The sequence below is a fragment of the Liolophura sinensis genome, chromosome 9, assembly GCF_032854445.1.
Source record: "Liolophura sinensis isolate JHLJ2023 chromosome 9, CUHK_Ljap_v2, whole genome shotgun sequence".
NCBI lineage: Eukaryota > Metazoa > Mollusca > Polyplacophora > Chitonida > Chitonidae > Liolophura > Liolophura sinensis.
In genome coordinates, this window is record NC_088303.1 from 36,077,767 (window position 1) to 36,094,753 (window position 16,987).

A 16,987-nucleotide genomic window follows, 5' to 3' on the forward strand; every position below is an offset into this window, starting at 1 on the left:
TCATTATTATCTATCTATTTATGCTTTCAATTTACACTGAATTTGTCTACAAACATTGTAACTGGGTTTATCATCTGAAACACCAACTAATAATGATGGAGATCAATGATGAATGGCTGCGCATATGCATATACAATAACTGAAACAATATTGTAGATTATCTACATGTACATGTATGTAATGTACAACTATCTACTTGTAATCATAAAAAGCACATTAGTGTGACTTTATAACATCCCTTGTTTTAAGGACAGCTATGACCATTTAACAGACTTTTCTGAACTCTTACTTAAGAACTTGCATTTGATCTTTTACATAATACTGTTGCATATTGGAAAACCTCAGATGCTTCTCCATTTAGACATTAAATAGCTAGATCTGTTTGTGAATTCATGTCATCACAGTTGATCTTCACAAGAATGGAATGAGGTGTAATGTAGGAGTGGTGTAACCAAACATCAGGCGTGTGTCAACTGTTCCTTTTGGGGCAGAAAACGGCAATTTTGTTTGGTGGTGGAGGGGGCTGGTGTAGGGGTGTTGTTACTTATGAAAATCATGGTTCCTAGCAGTTTAAGAATAGATTCTAGTCACTGCCTCTTTCTGCGTCTTGTTATTATGGCTAAAATTTGATTTCAACTTTTTGCTGTGCCATACTCAAGAATTTTTCACTTCTGCATTGGCACTTGTGGTCTCCGATCAGCGAAGGACACTGGCATAGCCAAGACAACCTGTGGCAACTGAAAAACTTCAGGACATTTGTTTGTACCAAGATTTGAACCAGCAACCTCATTTGTAGGAAAGAGGAAAGGGTTAAGAAATTTGCAACAAAGGCATGTGATAGTGTATCCATGACAAAATAATTTCTGTATGGAACACTTGTAGACTAATAGTTACCAGAAGTGTACACATTGTACTGAAAGACAGGTAGTTCCCAGAAGTGTACGCATTGTACTGATAAACTGGTAGTTACCAGAAGTGTACACATTGTACTGATAGACTGATAGTTACCAGAAGTGTACACATTGTACTGATAAACTGGTGGTTACCAGAAGTGTACACATTGTACTGATAGACTGATAGTTACCAGAAGTGTACATATTGTACCGATGGACTGATAGTTACCAAAAGTGTACACATTGTACATACCTCTCATTAATGCTTTTAAGCTGAAAGCAAAGGATTGCATGAATTACTTGTTAATGTGCATTTATTTTGCAGTACAACTTAAAGTATGTATATAGACATGCATTTTTTTTAAAATGTATTTGTTTGATTGGAGTTTCATGAGGTGTATCAGTGTATACTAGGGCTTGCCCGAGCCAATGTGGTCACTGTCTGAAATCCAGTTCTTGCTGATCATGATGCAGTTTGAAGTCAGGTACCTTTGCGGAGAGTTAAGGATTACCCTGGTCCCTAATTCTTCTAAAATTTGGGACAGATATTAGTAGTGTTGAAAGTAGTATGTTACATTTCTTTACCAGCCTTTTGGAAAAGTAAAGTTATTTATTTATTTATTTATTTGATTGGTGTTTTACGCCGTACTCAAGAATATTTCACTTATACGACGGCGGCCAGCATTATGGTGGGAGGAAACCGGGCTGAGCCCGGGGGAAACCCACGACCATCCGCAGGTTGCTGGCAGACCTTCCCACGTACGGCCGGAGAGGAAGCCAGCTTGAGCTGGACTTGAACTCACAGCGACCGCATTGGTGAGAGACTCCTGGGTCATTGCGCTGCGCTAGCGTGCTAACCGACTGAGCCACGGAGGCCCCTTGGAAAAGTAAAGATATGAGTATGCTTTTCATTAGATGGTCTAATCATGTGAGAAAAAAGAAACTCAACATTCTTGCTAGAATTATATATATACATGTATGTATATATATATATATATATATTCGCTAATATGAGCAGACCAGGTGTCTCGAATTTTAGAAGAATTACTGCAATTTAAAATTGATAATTACAGGTTTATTTAGAAAACACGAATACAACACAATAGTTAAATTTCCTCTCCTCGCAGGGCAGTCTCATCAAGGAATTGTGTTGTATTTTTATCTCACATGGTGTTTTATGTCTATTGTAATATTTTGAAAGTCTGATTTGCGTTGTAAACCATCATTTTATCAGTGACCAACAGTCTTTAATACTGCACATTGAGTCTGTTACCATAGATGCATTTAACTCCACATGATGTTATGTTTATCAGGCTTGTGATGGCGGGTGGTGAGGAAGCCAAATGCACAAAAATGATCAACCCAGGCGGAATTATCTCCCCTTCATGTGCATGTGACGGCCAAACAGAAGAAGCCATAAGACTTACTGAGGTTTTATAACTGAAAATGTGTTGTGTTGCTGGTATTTTTTAAGTACAAACGTTAAAAATCTCAAACCAGGCAAACGTGTATCACATTTTCTTTGGAAGTGCAGTTTTGAAATGATGAGCTTTGTTATCTCCCCATTAAGTGCGCAGGGTTCTCTGACACGTAGAGATAGCTAGTCCTTCCTTATCCACATTCCTACGTGCCTATCCCGTCACTATCCATGTACTGCCGTTTTCATTTTCATTTTCCTGCTCAAACGATTTTTCTATTAAATCTAAAAGGGAACAATTTTGTGATAAAACATAGCTAGTATACTATAACATCAATGCTTTAAATAAGCCTGTACTAGTAGAATGCTGCTAGTGAAACGCTGTTTGTACAATGCTGTGACTTACCAGAATTGAAAACAGACTTCCACTTAATCAAAATTGACCTGAACTAACATAGTCTGGCACACCAGGTAGTTTCATACATCCAAATCATCTGAAGTACTAGTATATATAATGCGATGAAAATTAACAATTAGGTCAATTGTTTTTCTTTTTTAAAAAAACAAAAAAATTCCACTGGACAGAGAGGACACTATTATGGTATGGAGCAAACATTGGAGGATAGGCAGGAAACAACACACACACAGCTTTCCTGTATGCAGTATTTGCCTGAAATAGTCATAGGAAACATTTTGGGACTGATAGGAAACATTTCAGGACTGATGGGAAACATTTCAAAACTGATGGGAAACATTTCCGGACTGATGGGAAACATTTCAAGACTGAGAGGAAACATAAGGATACAGCAAATTAATTGAAAACGTTCAGTGTTTATGATATCATTTTTGTGAAACCACCAATGGAAGCAACCAGGACATAGGGAAAAATCAGGACAAACAGAAAACCAAACAGGAGAGAGAGAGAGAGAGAGATAAACTATACACCAATACAAATAGTTCTTTCATTCTGTTTAATTTTATTTTATAAAAAATCACTGAAAAATAAACTGAATGGACGATCAGAATGAAGGACAATATACACATGTCTTTCAGAACCAAACTGTCTTCAAGACAGCAAAACTACTAAATTCAGACTTCTTGGTCAATTAAATTTAGATTTACATATCTTATACATAATTCTTTGCATTATTAAATTATACACATTGTTATCAGACAAAAAAATAGCACAATATGATGTAGAAGATACATACACAAACAAAACCCCAAGAAATTTTTGAAGGGAAAATACTGGAAGCAATTACATATGTAATCACATTCATGACGCTGAATAAAGGAGATTTATTGTCGTCATATAAGGGAATGGCTAAGTACAACGTTCAACCCTAAGCACTCACTCCCTCACTAAAGGAGATTTGAAAATGAAATGTCAATTTTGTGGATAAGATCTACACAAGCTGCTCCTTCTTGCAGGATTAGTGAGTAGAAGAGTGGTGTGACATCTAGCCCCTCCTCAGACCCCATTCTACCTGATTTATTTATTTATTTTATTGGTGTTTTACTTACATGACAATAGCCATCATTATGATGAGAGGAAACCAGGCAGAGCCCAGGGGAAACTCATGACTATCCGCTGGTTGCCGTCAGGCCTTCCCTCATATAGCTCGAGAGAATGCCAGCATGAGCTTGGCATTGACTTTACAGTGACCGCATTGGTGAGAGGCTCCTGGGTCATTGCGCCTCGCTGGCATGCTAACCACAGTGGCCTCCTATATACCATTGACTATAGAAAGACAAATACACATTTCTGAAAGTAAATTCGACATTCCAGAGAAATGTTTCAAAGAAGGCAATGTCTGTTCAGATCCTGACAGTTTAACACAGAGTTTCAGTTACATGTAAGAGCAATATATACTAGCATACAAGCAAATCATAATCACACTGTATTAATTTCTGATTTTTAGCTTGCTGAGTTGATCAAATAATGAAGACAGCCTTCAATAAGCGGCTTATAAATTGGATTAAATAGTATCAAATCAATATTAAATACAATCAAAAATAATTTGGAATGCATGACAAAATCTACTTGGTTTAAATGAGTTTAAGCAAAGTATTGATGGTATATAGACATAGAGTTCTTGTGCAATAAAGGTGGACAAACATTGCAGACTCAAGATGGAACCTTAACTGTTAAACAATCAACAGCAATTGTGCTTCTCGGTTTATCATTATCTCCAGATGTCCATACAATAATTTCATCATACAATTTACACTTACATATGATTACATGAAATACACGTAATCTTTAGAAGAATCACAATTATCTTAACAAATTGATGATAATGACACTGGCAGACATTTATCAATGGAGGTCATGGGGCATTGCATGCAATTTGTTTTTCTGCTAATTATGTCGCAGCTCAATGTGAAGTGTAGATGTCACACTGGTGTCACAATTTGTGTGACGACCAGGATGGCAACACTTGGTACGCTTGAGGATTATGTCGCAGATCAGTATAAAGTATAGATGTCACACTGGTCTCACAATTGTGTGATGACCAGGATGGCGACACTTGGTACGCTTGAGGATTATGTCGCAGATCAGTATAAAGTGTAGATGTCACATTGGTGTCACAACTGTGTGACGACCAGGGTGGCGACACTTGGTATGCTTGAGGAGCTGGATACATTACTTATCTGGGCGACAGAGTACTGACTGGCTGTCTGTAGTTTATTCAGGTTGTGATACATTGGGTGCGAGGATGAGATTCCTTCCTCTGAATTTTTCAGGGTTTCCTCACTGGCAGAATTGGAGGGAGTCCGGTCATTATCGGGGTGTTTTACTTTCGGAGCAAGTTGAATCAGAGAACTGGAATTGGAATTGAGGTCAAGGTCAGATACAACAAAGCTGCCTTCAGAGAAAGAATCCTCATCTAAACTGGACACAGAGCCCTGATAGTAATCATCGTATGCTTCAAATACTTCCCCTTCCTCTGGGATGTACTCCTCATGTGGTTCGTACCCTTCATCTGGGTCGTCACGCACAATCACCTCAATGCTATGTGAAATTGGAGCACACTGCGCCGCCAGCACACCCGAGCGAGTCGCACCAATGTCAGATTTCACCGTATCAATACTGGCCATACTGCTGCTTTTGGCCCTCGCCTGATTCATCTGATGGAAGAGCAGTGCATCACGATCAACGGTTGGGCCAGCATAGCGTATGTACTCCTCATCATTCTGTGTTGGAGGCGGGGATGCTGGCTCAGCGTTTGCCTCCTTCTCTGGTGACGAAGCTGCCACTACCTCCTCTAATTTCATCACCAACTGTGACTGCGACCATGGCGGGCTAGTGATACCTTTAGCGAACAATTTCTCATTTTTTTGGTCAATGGTGGTCAGAGATTTGTTTGTCTCGTTTATTTGTGCAGCAATGTGATCTCCTTTCTTCTTTCCCACTGTTGACCAGTTACTCGATGTGCCATTGGGTGGGACTGCCCCAAAGCTGCTGTCCATGTCAATCGTTTCCTCTTGCGCACCCCACATGTACTGTAACTCTTTATTCTTCACCTCCTCTGAGAGTCGGTCCTGTAATATGCTTTCCCATTCTTCCACTGGGTTCTTATCAGTTATCCGTTGACGTGGTAATGGACGGATAGATATCTCTGCAGGGTGAGTTGTAGGAGACAAAACGGATTCATCTTTCTTCTCTTTTTTCTTCATTGATACATTTGTTGGTTTCTTTGGTATGGCAGGTTTAGTGACTGTCTTCATTGAATTTGGTAGATCAGGTTTTTGTTGAGTATTTTTCAGTTTTTTGGAATTTCCCGAACTGACTGAGTGCTGCTCCACAGCAGTTGACTGAGATGTGAAACTAAGCGGTTCAAAGTCACTTGTGGTCGTCGTGGATAGACTGTACACACTCCCCCACTCATCATGGCCCCAGTTGTCATGGCACTCAGCAGCCAATCGGAAGCCTTCCAATGGCTTTTCAGTCATAGATGTGGGTGGAGCTGACTTGACATGGCCATTAGTGCCATTCACTTTGGGTTGTCTCCCTTTGATCCTCAAAATAAGGATCCCAATATTTTCTTTGGAGCCATATGCCTGTGCAAGGTCTTGTAATTTCTTTGTCGCAGCAACAGGATCATAAATCCCACGCACCTCTTCCACTGCTTCTTGGTAGCCGATGAAATCCCACAATCCTTTGTTGGCCATTATGATAAACTCATCGTCTGGATGAAGTGCGTAGCTGAAGAAGTGTGGGTTGGGGATGACTTGAGGGTAAAGGTAGGCACACCCAATCATGCGCGTTGTGCAGGAAATCCCATTCACTTTGTCATCCTAGAGACAAAAATAAAATTGTGATGAGTGCAATTTGTTACACTTAGTGTTCGTTACATATCGTTTGCACACCATCCTCATGTAGATGTCAGTAACCTTCCATCTACTACCTCTGCTGAAAGAGCACACAAATCAGATGATTGACATCATCCAGACTGAACAATGGAAATGACTGTGCCACAGTAAGCTATAGCATGTTGCTGTTATAAATTACTGTGACTGCACAGGATGGACACATCTCTGAACCTAGTGGGATGGAGAAAGCCAGGTTTTCATCTAACTGTTGATGGAGAACGAGTTTGAAATATGGAGACTATTTATGAGTTACTTGAGTTAAGCACTAAGCTCATGTTAAGCACTAAGCTCATGTTAAGCACTAAGCTTGACAGCCAGAGTTAGCTCGTGTTCAGGACGAAGCAGGACAGCCAGAGTTAGTTCGTGTTAAGCATCAAGCAGGATAGCCAGAGTCACCAAAGAGGAAAGTCAGAGTTTACCTCAAGTACAAAGCTGGAATGCCAGAGTTAGTTCGTGTTGAGCACCAAGCAGGAAGGCCAGAGTTGGCTCATGTTAAGCACCAAGCAGGAAAGCCAGAGTCAGCTCCTGCTGAGCACCATGCAGGGCAGCCAGAGTTAGCTCCTGCTGAGCACCATGCAGGGCAGCCAGAGTTAGCTCCTGTTGAGCACCATGCAGGGCAGCCAGAGTTAGTTCACCTTAAGCACCAAACAGTAAAGCCAGAGTTAGCTCCTGCTGAGCACTATGCAGGACAGCCATAGTTAGTTCACCTTAAGCACCAAACAGTAAAGCCAGAGTTAGCTCCTGCTGCGCACTATGCAGGACAGCCATAGTTAGTTCACCTTAAGCACCAAACAGTAAAGCCAGAGTTAGCTCCTGCTGAGCACCATGCAAGACAGCCACAGTTAGTTCACCTTAAGCACCAAACAGGAAATCCAGAGTTAGCTCCTGCTGAGCACCATGCAGGACAGCCAGAGTTTGTTCACCTTAAGCACCAAACAGTAAAGCCAGAGTTAGCTCCTGTTGAGCACCATGCAGGACAGCCAGAGTTAGTTCACCTTAAGCACCAAACAGTAAAGCCAGAGTTAGCTCCTGTTGAGCACCATGCAAGACAGCCACAGTTAGTTCACCTTAAGCACCAAACAGTAAAGCAACGGTTAGCTCCTGCTGAGCACCATGCAAGACAGCCACAGTTAGTTCACCTTAAGCACCAAACAGTAAAGCCAGAGTTAGCTCCTGTTGAGCACCATGCAGGACAGCCAGAGTTTGTTCACCTTAAGCACCAAACAGTAAAGCCAGAGTTAGTTCCTGCTGAGCACCATGCAAGACAGCCACAGTTAGTTCACCTTAAGCACCAAACAGTAAAGCCAGAGTTAGCTCCTGCTGAGCACCATGCACGACAGCCACAGTTAGTTCACCTTAAGCACCAAACAGTAAAGCCAGAGTTAGCTCCTGTTGAGCACCATGCAGGACAGCCAGAGTTTGTTCACCTTAAGCACCAAACAGTAAAGCCAGAGTTAGCTCCTGCTGAGCACTATGCAGGGCAGCCAGAGTTTGTTCACCTTAAGCACCAAACAGTAAAGCCAGAGTTAGCTCCTGTTGAGCACCATGCAGGACAGCCAGAGTTAGTTCACCTTAAGCACCAAACAGTAAAGCCAGAGTTAGCTCCTGTTGAGCACCATGCAGGACAGCCAGAGTTTGTTCACCTTAAGCACCAAACAGTAAAGCCAGAGTTAGCTCCTGCTGAGCACCATGCACGACAGCCAGAGTTTGTTCACCTTAAGCACCAAACAGTAAAGCCAGAGTTAGCTCCTGTTGAGTACCATGCAGGACAGCCACAGTTAGTTCACCTTAAGCACCAAATAGTAAAGCCAGAGTTAGCTCCTGTTGAGCACCATGCAGGAAAGCCTGAGTCACTGAAATAATTCAGTCTTAACGGCCACTACAGAATGAACACTGATTGGGTGGCATTGCAGATTTCCTGAGTTCAACCATGCAGTCTTGGTCACTACTGAAAAAAGTGCAATACATAAAATTAAGCTTAGGAAAGGCATACCCTGATCACACCACCTAATCAGTGACTATCCTGTATCCATTTAACTTTCAAAGATAGGTTCATATAGAAAGCAAAATTTAAAATTAAAAGCCTATGTCTAAACATTATAAACTTGGGTGTTGCCACATTTAATGGTCATTCAAAATTTGGCTTATCTTTAAAATTATGATTCTAGGATTTTCACTGCCAAGAAATTTGCACCACAATTCCAAATGCATCTTTGATAACTTTGCTAATACCTCAGTAATAATTCCATCAGAGTTGAGAATTCGTTTACAGTCCTCTCTATCCCGTGACACCATAAATGGGCGCGTCAAACAGTAGCCGTGACCACGGCGACACATCACAAGCTCGCAGTCTCCCACGTTAGCCACGTTGATCAGCAGCTGGTGTGGCTTCTCTCCCTTGATGATATGACAAAGAACAGCAGACGCCCCCAACTTCTGGCCTGTAACCTTTAATTTCCTAAGGAACAATGAAAATTTGCTGAATTTTACTCTGTTGATGGTAATTCATGTTAAATGTTTACAAAATAAATTCAAAGGATACTTTGACAACTTGATGTTGTAGGCCACTGTCTCTACTGTCTGTAGGCCACTGTCTCTACTGTCTGTAGGCCACTGTATCTACTGTCTGTAGGTCACTGTACTGTCTGTAGGCCACTGTCTCTACTGTCTGCAGGCCACTGTCTCTACTGTCTGTAGGCCACTGTCTCTACTGTCTTTCACTTTAGGTTTTGCTGGCATAAGTAGTAATTCACTCAATGTTTTGTAACTCTTAAAGAAAGTGTGGATACTAATGGTCTTGCAAAGCGATATACTATATTCTGTAATGTTTAAAAGCTAACAATGATGCTACAAGTCCCTGTGGTGTGACAATGTTGTCACAAAGAGGTGAAAGTGGTGTGACAAAGAGGTGAAAATGGTATGACAAATAGGTGTCAGTGGTGTGACAAAGACGTGAAAATGGTATGACAAATAGGTGTCAGTGGTGTGAGAAAGACGTGACAGTGGTGTAACAAAGAGGTGAAAATGGTATTGCAATGAGGTGTCAGTGGTGTGACACAGATGTGTCAGTGGTGCGACAAAGACATGACAGTGGTGTGATTGGAGTAACAAGGGTGGTCTGACAAAATTGTTTATGGTGTGACAAAGATGTGACATCTCGCATGTGATAAGAGGTCAGTTGTGTGATAAGAGGTGAGAGTGATGTGACAAAGAGGTGACAGTTGTGTGATAAGAAGTGACAGTGATGTGACAAAGGTGTTAGTCATGTCACAAAGCTGTCACTTACATGTGGAAAAGTTTGTCAGTTATTCGTCTCAGGCCAGTGGTTTACGAAATGCACTCTGATTTTCCTTCAAATCCTTTGTCAAAGTATCTATGAGTATCTATATTCCTGAGAATAATGTTAAACACCAATCAATCAATCAATCAATCAATGAGTGTAAACTAAGTAACTGGTACTCACTTGTGAGCAGTGAGGACAGCATATTTCATGTAGAGTTCCTTCTTCTTACAGTTGGCCAGTTCATGTTGAATGATGCTTGGGAAGTTGTCAAGAAGAATTTGGGCAACTTCTTCATTCCGTCCTCCATCAAACACAGCAAACAATCCGTCTGACTCCGAACGTAGCTGGGCAATGCTCAACACTTTTACGGAGAGCCTGAGGGAGGCAGAAAGAATAACTCTGAATGGCAGATTACCAACACTATCATATAAGCATAAAGAAATCTAATAACGATATACACAGTATGTAAGGGTTTGCATTTGTGGAATATCGCATAAATATAACAATAATAAAAAAAAAACCCAAAAAAACATTGAAATACCCAACTGTTCACATTATAATAGTGTTTTTGGTGGCATTTGTTTCACAAGATTTTACAGAAATCTAAAGTTCTAAAGTATCCTGTAATCCAAAAAAGTTGTCAATGTAATAGATGGATAAGTTTGTATTTCCTTCCTAACTTGATAACTACAATATGTACATTGTCTTTGAATTAAAATCAGTTGAAAAAGTACATTTTTACAGGTCATTTAGGGTCATAAGATATTATACTTGGTGCTAGGATGTCACCCTACCTTCCACATATACCTCAAATCACATTTCTAAGATCAATAACATTCCCAGAATCAAGAAAAACTTCAGTCATGGGGTAAATTTCTGGTCAAATTATTTATTTATTTATTTATTATTTATCAAGCAACTTAGGACTTAGTCATCAGTCAACTTAGTCATCAATTTCAAGTCCTTAGCCAAATTCAGAAGAGGAATATACTCACATTGTGGGTTAGTAGATTGTTATGCAGTGATGAATCTGTGCATCTAAACTTTTTAGAATGAAACATTTTAATTGTAGCTGTGTTTGAATTTTTGATTTAAGTTTTAAGACGTCTGATAAATATGGGCCAGGTTGAGAAGTGGTGTCCTTACTTGTTTCTGTTGCCAGAAGTCTGTGAGAATCCAGCCAACCAGCGCTGTCGCTCTGCCAGACGATCCTCTGCTTCTTTTTGCTGATAGGTCAGATCCCACAATAACCGGTTTGTTCCAGTTGGATCAACCGGCCGCAGCTTCTTGTGCTCTCTGGCAAAATACAAGATTGATTGTATGTCTCTTAACTGTTAATGGGATACTGTTTGAGAAAAAAAAGTGTATTTATTACCCAACTATAAATTGGTTTGAGGCACAAATTCCAGATACAGTTCTCATCTTGAAAGCATTCATTACAAAACGTGAGTTTCACAAGCTTTCCAAGTCTACTACTGAAGAAGTTGATTACCAAAAAATATAATCTGTATGACCCATGGTCACAATTCCAAACTTCCCCTTCCTTTTAAATGAGGGACAACAAAGCTGAGTTAGTGAATAGATGGGTGTGCGTGCCGACATACCTAAGACCTTCGATGTCGTGGGAATCAACCAGGAGTTTGGGGTTGCCTGATACATCCAGTAGGTTGAGTTGTGAAGAATGAAGGTTTGACATGGATACATTCATCAGCTGGTTACAACCAACCTCTAACACCTGTGTCACATAGATACATAGATTAATTAATATATCTAGGTAGTTAATCCTCTGTTTCACAATGACGCTTTTACATGTCACACTCAAGAATACCACTGGAATATCACTGTAAAATTTATTTATTTATTTATTTGATTGGTGTTTTATGCTGTACTCAAGAATATTTCACTTATACGAAGGCGGCCAGCATTATGGTGAGTGGAAACCAGGCACAGCTCGGGGGAAACCCATGATCATCCGCAGGTTGCTGAAAAACCTTCCCACAGCCGGAGAGGAAGCCAGCATGAGCTGGACTTGAACTCACAGCGACCACATTGGTGAGAGACTCCTGGGTCATTACGCTGTGCTAGTGCGCTAACCAACTGAGCCACGGAGGCCCCCACTGTAAAATGTGTTGTCCCAAGAAAGACGTCTATGTGCATGTAAAAACGGAGGATTAAAATAGACATCTGTCTATGTTAATCTCAGGGATCGCTGTGAGTTCAAGACTAGCTCATGCTGGCTTCCTCTCCGGCCGTACGTGGGAAGGTCTGCCAGCAACCTGCAGATAGTTGTGGGTTTCCCCCAGGGCTCTGCCCGGTTTCCACCCACCATAATGCTGGCCGTTGTCGTATAAGTGAAATATTCTTGAGTATGGCGTAAAACACCAATCAAATAAATAAATAAATAAATAAATAAATAAATAAATAAATAATCTCAGGGAAAAACCCATTATTCTGCTGGTTACAATATGAGGACAGAAGAAACATGTATTTCACTTACAAAATGTAAATGGTGATGTACAAATAAAGACAGGCAGGTTAAAAAGTACAATATGCATAATCGTAAATACAGTTTGTCACTTTGTGCAAAACCAATAAGCATCCTCTAAAAAAGAATCTATTAGCCTCTTCATCACATTAACACATTTCAAATCTTTGTTAGTAAAGAAAACAAAGAAACCGTACAAAATCTAAAGTTACACTGCTGATACGATGTATTTTTAGCTGCTGCAACAGATGCAGAAATCTGTCTCTCAGAAAGTTTGTCAAATTTTTGATATCCTACCTATTAACATTAGACATTCACTTAACAAGGAACCTGGGTGAATGGCAAGTGAAACTCAATATTGTGGACTTCTTTAATGAATATTGTAGCTATTCTGATTCTGGACTTGTTTTCTCAAGTCTTGGGTGTATAGATGAGGCTGGGGTGCATGTACACATGTTTACCCTGAGGGACATGGCATTGCCAAAGTCTGGCAGGCTGTGAATCTGGTTTGAGTTAGCACGTAATATGGTCAGCTTGCTGTTCTGCATGAGGCAGGAAGGGAGGTAAGTCAGCTTGTTCCCAGAAATGTTCAGCTCCTGTAACAGCTCCAATTTACTGACATCCCTGTGTGAAAGAGTAAAAGAAGCATCATCAACAACCAAAACATTATTTGTAAATTTAACTGATCACGGGGCATTTGTAATTCAACACAAGTTAATGTGTCTTTATAATACAATTCACAGGAGGGTTATTCTAAGCAAGATTTATCTGAAAGCTTGAAAATTTACAACAAAAGTCCGTCTTTTTGTCTTCTTCAAAGTGTACACAAGAACATAGTTTGGTTATTTGCATACATAAGATTTACAGACTAATGTTTGTGTGATATTTGGCCTGACCTTTCCCTGATCTCTGTGATGTTGTTGTGAGCCAGATGCAGTGTCTTGAGGCGTGGGTAACCACACAACACCTGTACCGCCTCGTCTTCTATCTGGTTACTTGTCAGGTACAGCTCCTGCACTTTGTTGAGGGACTCATTCCCATTCAAGGGAGGCAACTGTTGCAGGTTGTTATGTGACAAGTTCAGGACACGCAGCCTAGGTAAAAGATAACCATCAGCTGTTAGGTGTTTCTTGTCAAAGGCAGAAAAAACTGACCAAGTGTTGTAAGACACATTAAAAACCTACACTGTAGGCTGAGTAATTAAATTAATTACCTTTTCTTGCTGTATTCAAACAAGAGTATTTTTATATGCATTTATTTCTCATACTTTTGGGGATGTCTTCATCACCTTTCTTTTACATATCCTTACAAGTCGTTCTTGTTTTTGAGAATTTCCTTACTTGTTGGCCATGGCGAGGAAGTCTTGTGGAAGCTGTGTCAGTCTGTTGTGATGTAAATACATTTCCTCTATACACAAAGGGTTGATGTTCTCAGGCAACTCTAACAGGTTGTTGTGGTTGGCATGGAAAAACTTCAGCTTTCGGCAGTTCTCAAACATGCTGAAAAAACAAAAAGACCAAAATATTTACTTATTGCTTTATTTATTTACCTGGTTGGTGCTTAGCCCTACTTTTCACATATATTACAGAGATCAGGTTACTGGGTGTAGATGTAAGAAACCAGACAGCCTAGTCAGTAAAACACTGCCCACATCAAATACCGGCAACATTCCTTTAATACATTAAAACATGATACGGTAAAATTTGTTGAAGACTTAGTGTTGTCCTATATACATATATCAAAATGTATGTGTTAATACAAGGAGTTTGTGTCTTTCTCACTTGTCAATCATCCATTCATTGCTTCTTACTTACTCTGGAGGAAAGCGCATCAGTTGATTATGACTTATGTTGAGTTTGACTAGAAAGAAAGAGTCCACAACCCAGTCTGGCAGCTCAAAAATGCTATTACTGACAAACAGAAGAAAAACAATTACCAGCATGATGCAAAACCTGTAAATTATCTGAATAAGTATTTCATGCAATTGCGAATATACAGATCCCGCTCTTATCATTCATTCTGATGTATTCATCCGATTGTTAAACACAACACTCAGCAACTTTTCACTTATACAATGTCTGTCAGGACTATTGTAGGAGATGGGATTACCTGGAGAAAACCGAGGAACTTTTCCACATATCATGTACAGATATACATACCACAAATGGTCTTCAATGAAGGTTAGATTGCCTCACTGCAGCACAAGTATCCCCAACTGCGTATTGTCACTCAGGACCAAAAATCAGTAAGCAGAGTATGCGAATCAACAAAATCTCTGTCCAAGGCTGGCTTTGTGTCCAACCAATAGAAAGGAAACCACTCCCTGATATCTCAACACGTCATCACAGCATGTGATCAAATCATAATATGTGTATGTGGACATGTTATTCTAACCTACAGTTCACATGTTCTTGCACATGTCTGCAGGTTTCAAATGACTCAATAAGGGAAACCTTCAGATTTTTTATCTTGTTCAGACATTGGATCCATCAGCCAAAGGTTCTTATGCTCATGACATTGGATCCATCAGCCAAAGATTCAAATGCTCAAGACTGGATCAACCAGCCAAAGGATCTTATGCTCATGACATTGGATCAACCAGCCAAAGATTCAAATGCTCAAGACATTGGATCAATCAGCCAAAGGTTCAAATGATCAAGACATTGGATCAATCAGCCAAAGGTTCAAATGTTCAAGACATTGGATCAACCAGCCAAAGGTTCAAATGATCAAGACATTGGATCAATCAGCCAAAGGTTCAAATGATCAGGACATTGGATCAATCAGCCAAAGGTTCAAATGATCAAGACATTGTATCAATCAGCCAAAGGTTCAAATGTTCAAGACATTGGATCAACCAGCCAGAGGTTCAAATGATCAAGACATTCGATCAATCAGTGAGAGGTTCAAATGATCAAGACATTCGATCAATCAGCCAGAGGTTCAAATGCTCAAGACATTAGATCAACCAGCCAGAGGTTCAAATGATCAAGACATTGGATCAACCAGCCAGAGGTTCAAATGTTCAAGACATTTGATCAATCAGCCAAAAGTTCAAATGTTCATGACATTGGATCAACCAGCCAAAGGTTCAAATGCTCAAGACATTCGATCAATCAGGCAAAGGTTTAAATGATCAAGACATTGTATCAATCAGCCAAAGGTTCAAATGTTCAAGACATTAGATCAACCAGCCAAAGGTTCAAATGTTCAAGACATTGGATCAACCAGCCAGAGGTTCAAATGCTCAAGACATTGGATCAACCAGCCAGAGGTTCAAATGCTCAAGACATTCGCTCAATCAGGCAAAGGTTTAAATGCTCAAGACATTCTATCAATCAGCCAAAGGTTTAAATGCTCAAGACATCAGTTCAACCAGCCAAAGGTTAAAATGTTCAAGACATTAGATCAACCAGCCAAAGGTTCAAATGATCAAGACACTCGATCAACCAGCCAGAGGTTCAAATGCTCAAGACATTTGATCAATCAGCCAAAAGTTCAAATGCTCATGACATTGGATCAACCAGCCAGAGGTTCAAATGCTCAAGACATTGGATCAACCAGCCAAAAGTTCAAATGCTCCAAACATTCGATCAATCAGGCAAAGGTTTAAATGCTCAAGACATTGGATCAATCAGCCAAAGGTTCAAATGCTCAAGACATTAGATCAACCAGCCAAAGGTTCAAATGTTCAAGACATTAGATCAACCAGCCAAAGTTCAAATGCTCATGACATTCGATCAATCAGCCAAAGGTTTAAATGGTGGAGACTTTGGATCAATCAGTCAATAAGGTTCTTATGCTCAAGACACATGTTGGATCAATCGAGGGGAGGTTCTTATGCTCAAGATTTTGTTTGTTTAAATGGTGTTTAATGTTGCTTTCACATCATCATGTGTCTGACTGAGAAACACTGGATCAATTCAAACAAAATTTTACAAAGAACTACAGTGATAGTATGTTTTAAAACTTCATTCATAACATGTGTATATAAAAACTTACTGTGATACATCCAAAGTTTCTAGGTACTCAGGTTTAGGATTTATTGATAATGCCTCCAGTTCTGAAATAAAAAAAGAATTATACACATATGCCCAGAAAATGATCATGGTTATCAGAGATCGATCATCATCATCATCATCATCATCATCATCATCATCATCATCCCTTAATCTTTCCTAACACCATCATCATGATCATCATATCACTACCAGTAATCTCTCCTATCATCATCATATCACTACCAGTAATCGTTCCTATCATCATCATCATATCACTACCAGTAATCTCTCATATCATCATCATCATCATCATCATCATCATCATCACTACCAGTAATCTTTCCTATCATCATCATCATCATATCACTACCAGTAATCTCTCCTATCATCATCATTATCACATCACTACCAGTAATCTTTCCTATCTTAAACATATCTGTAAACTGAAATTATATATTCAACAATTATTATACATGTATGTACACCTTATTGGCAACAGGTAATGCGACACTTGCTTATGTGGAAGATTTC

At 39.9% G+C, this 16,987-nt stretch overlaps 1 protein-coding gene across 1 annotated transcript in view; it reads right to left on the bottom strand.

Annotated features, from left to right (window-relative positions):
• Window positions 1–4,821: 4,821 nt before the first annotated feature.
• Window positions 4,822–16,987, bottom strand: part of LOC135474833 (PH domain leucine-rich repeat-containing protein phosphatase 2-like) — a 41,886-nt gene continuing 29,720 nt past the window's right edge. Inside the window, exons 9-18 of the mRNA XM_064754447.1 lie at window positions 16,458–16,518; window positions 14,270–14,365; window positions 13,796–13,954; window positions 13,352–13,549; window positions 12,917–13,079; window positions 11,575–11,705; window positions 11,117–11,266; window positions 10,151–10,345; window positions 8,920–9,145; window positions 4,822–6,612 (exon numbers count right to left, since the gene is read on the bottom strand). Of these exons, the coding sequence (XP_064610517.1) occupies window positions 4,900–6,612; window positions 8,920–9,145; window positions 10,151–10,345; window positions 11,117–11,266; window positions 11,575–11,705; window positions 12,917–13,079; window positions 13,352–13,549; window positions 13,796–13,954; window positions 14,270–14,365; window positions 16,458–16,518 (3,092 nt within the window). The 3' untranslated portion in view covers window positions 4,822–4,899. The remainder of the gene's footprint in view (window positions 6,613–8,919; window positions 9,146–10,150; window positions 10,346–11,116; window positions 11,267–11,574; window positions 11,706–12,916; window positions 13,080–13,351; window positions 13,550–13,795; window positions 13,955–14,269; window positions 14,366–16,457; window positions 16,519–16,987) is intronic.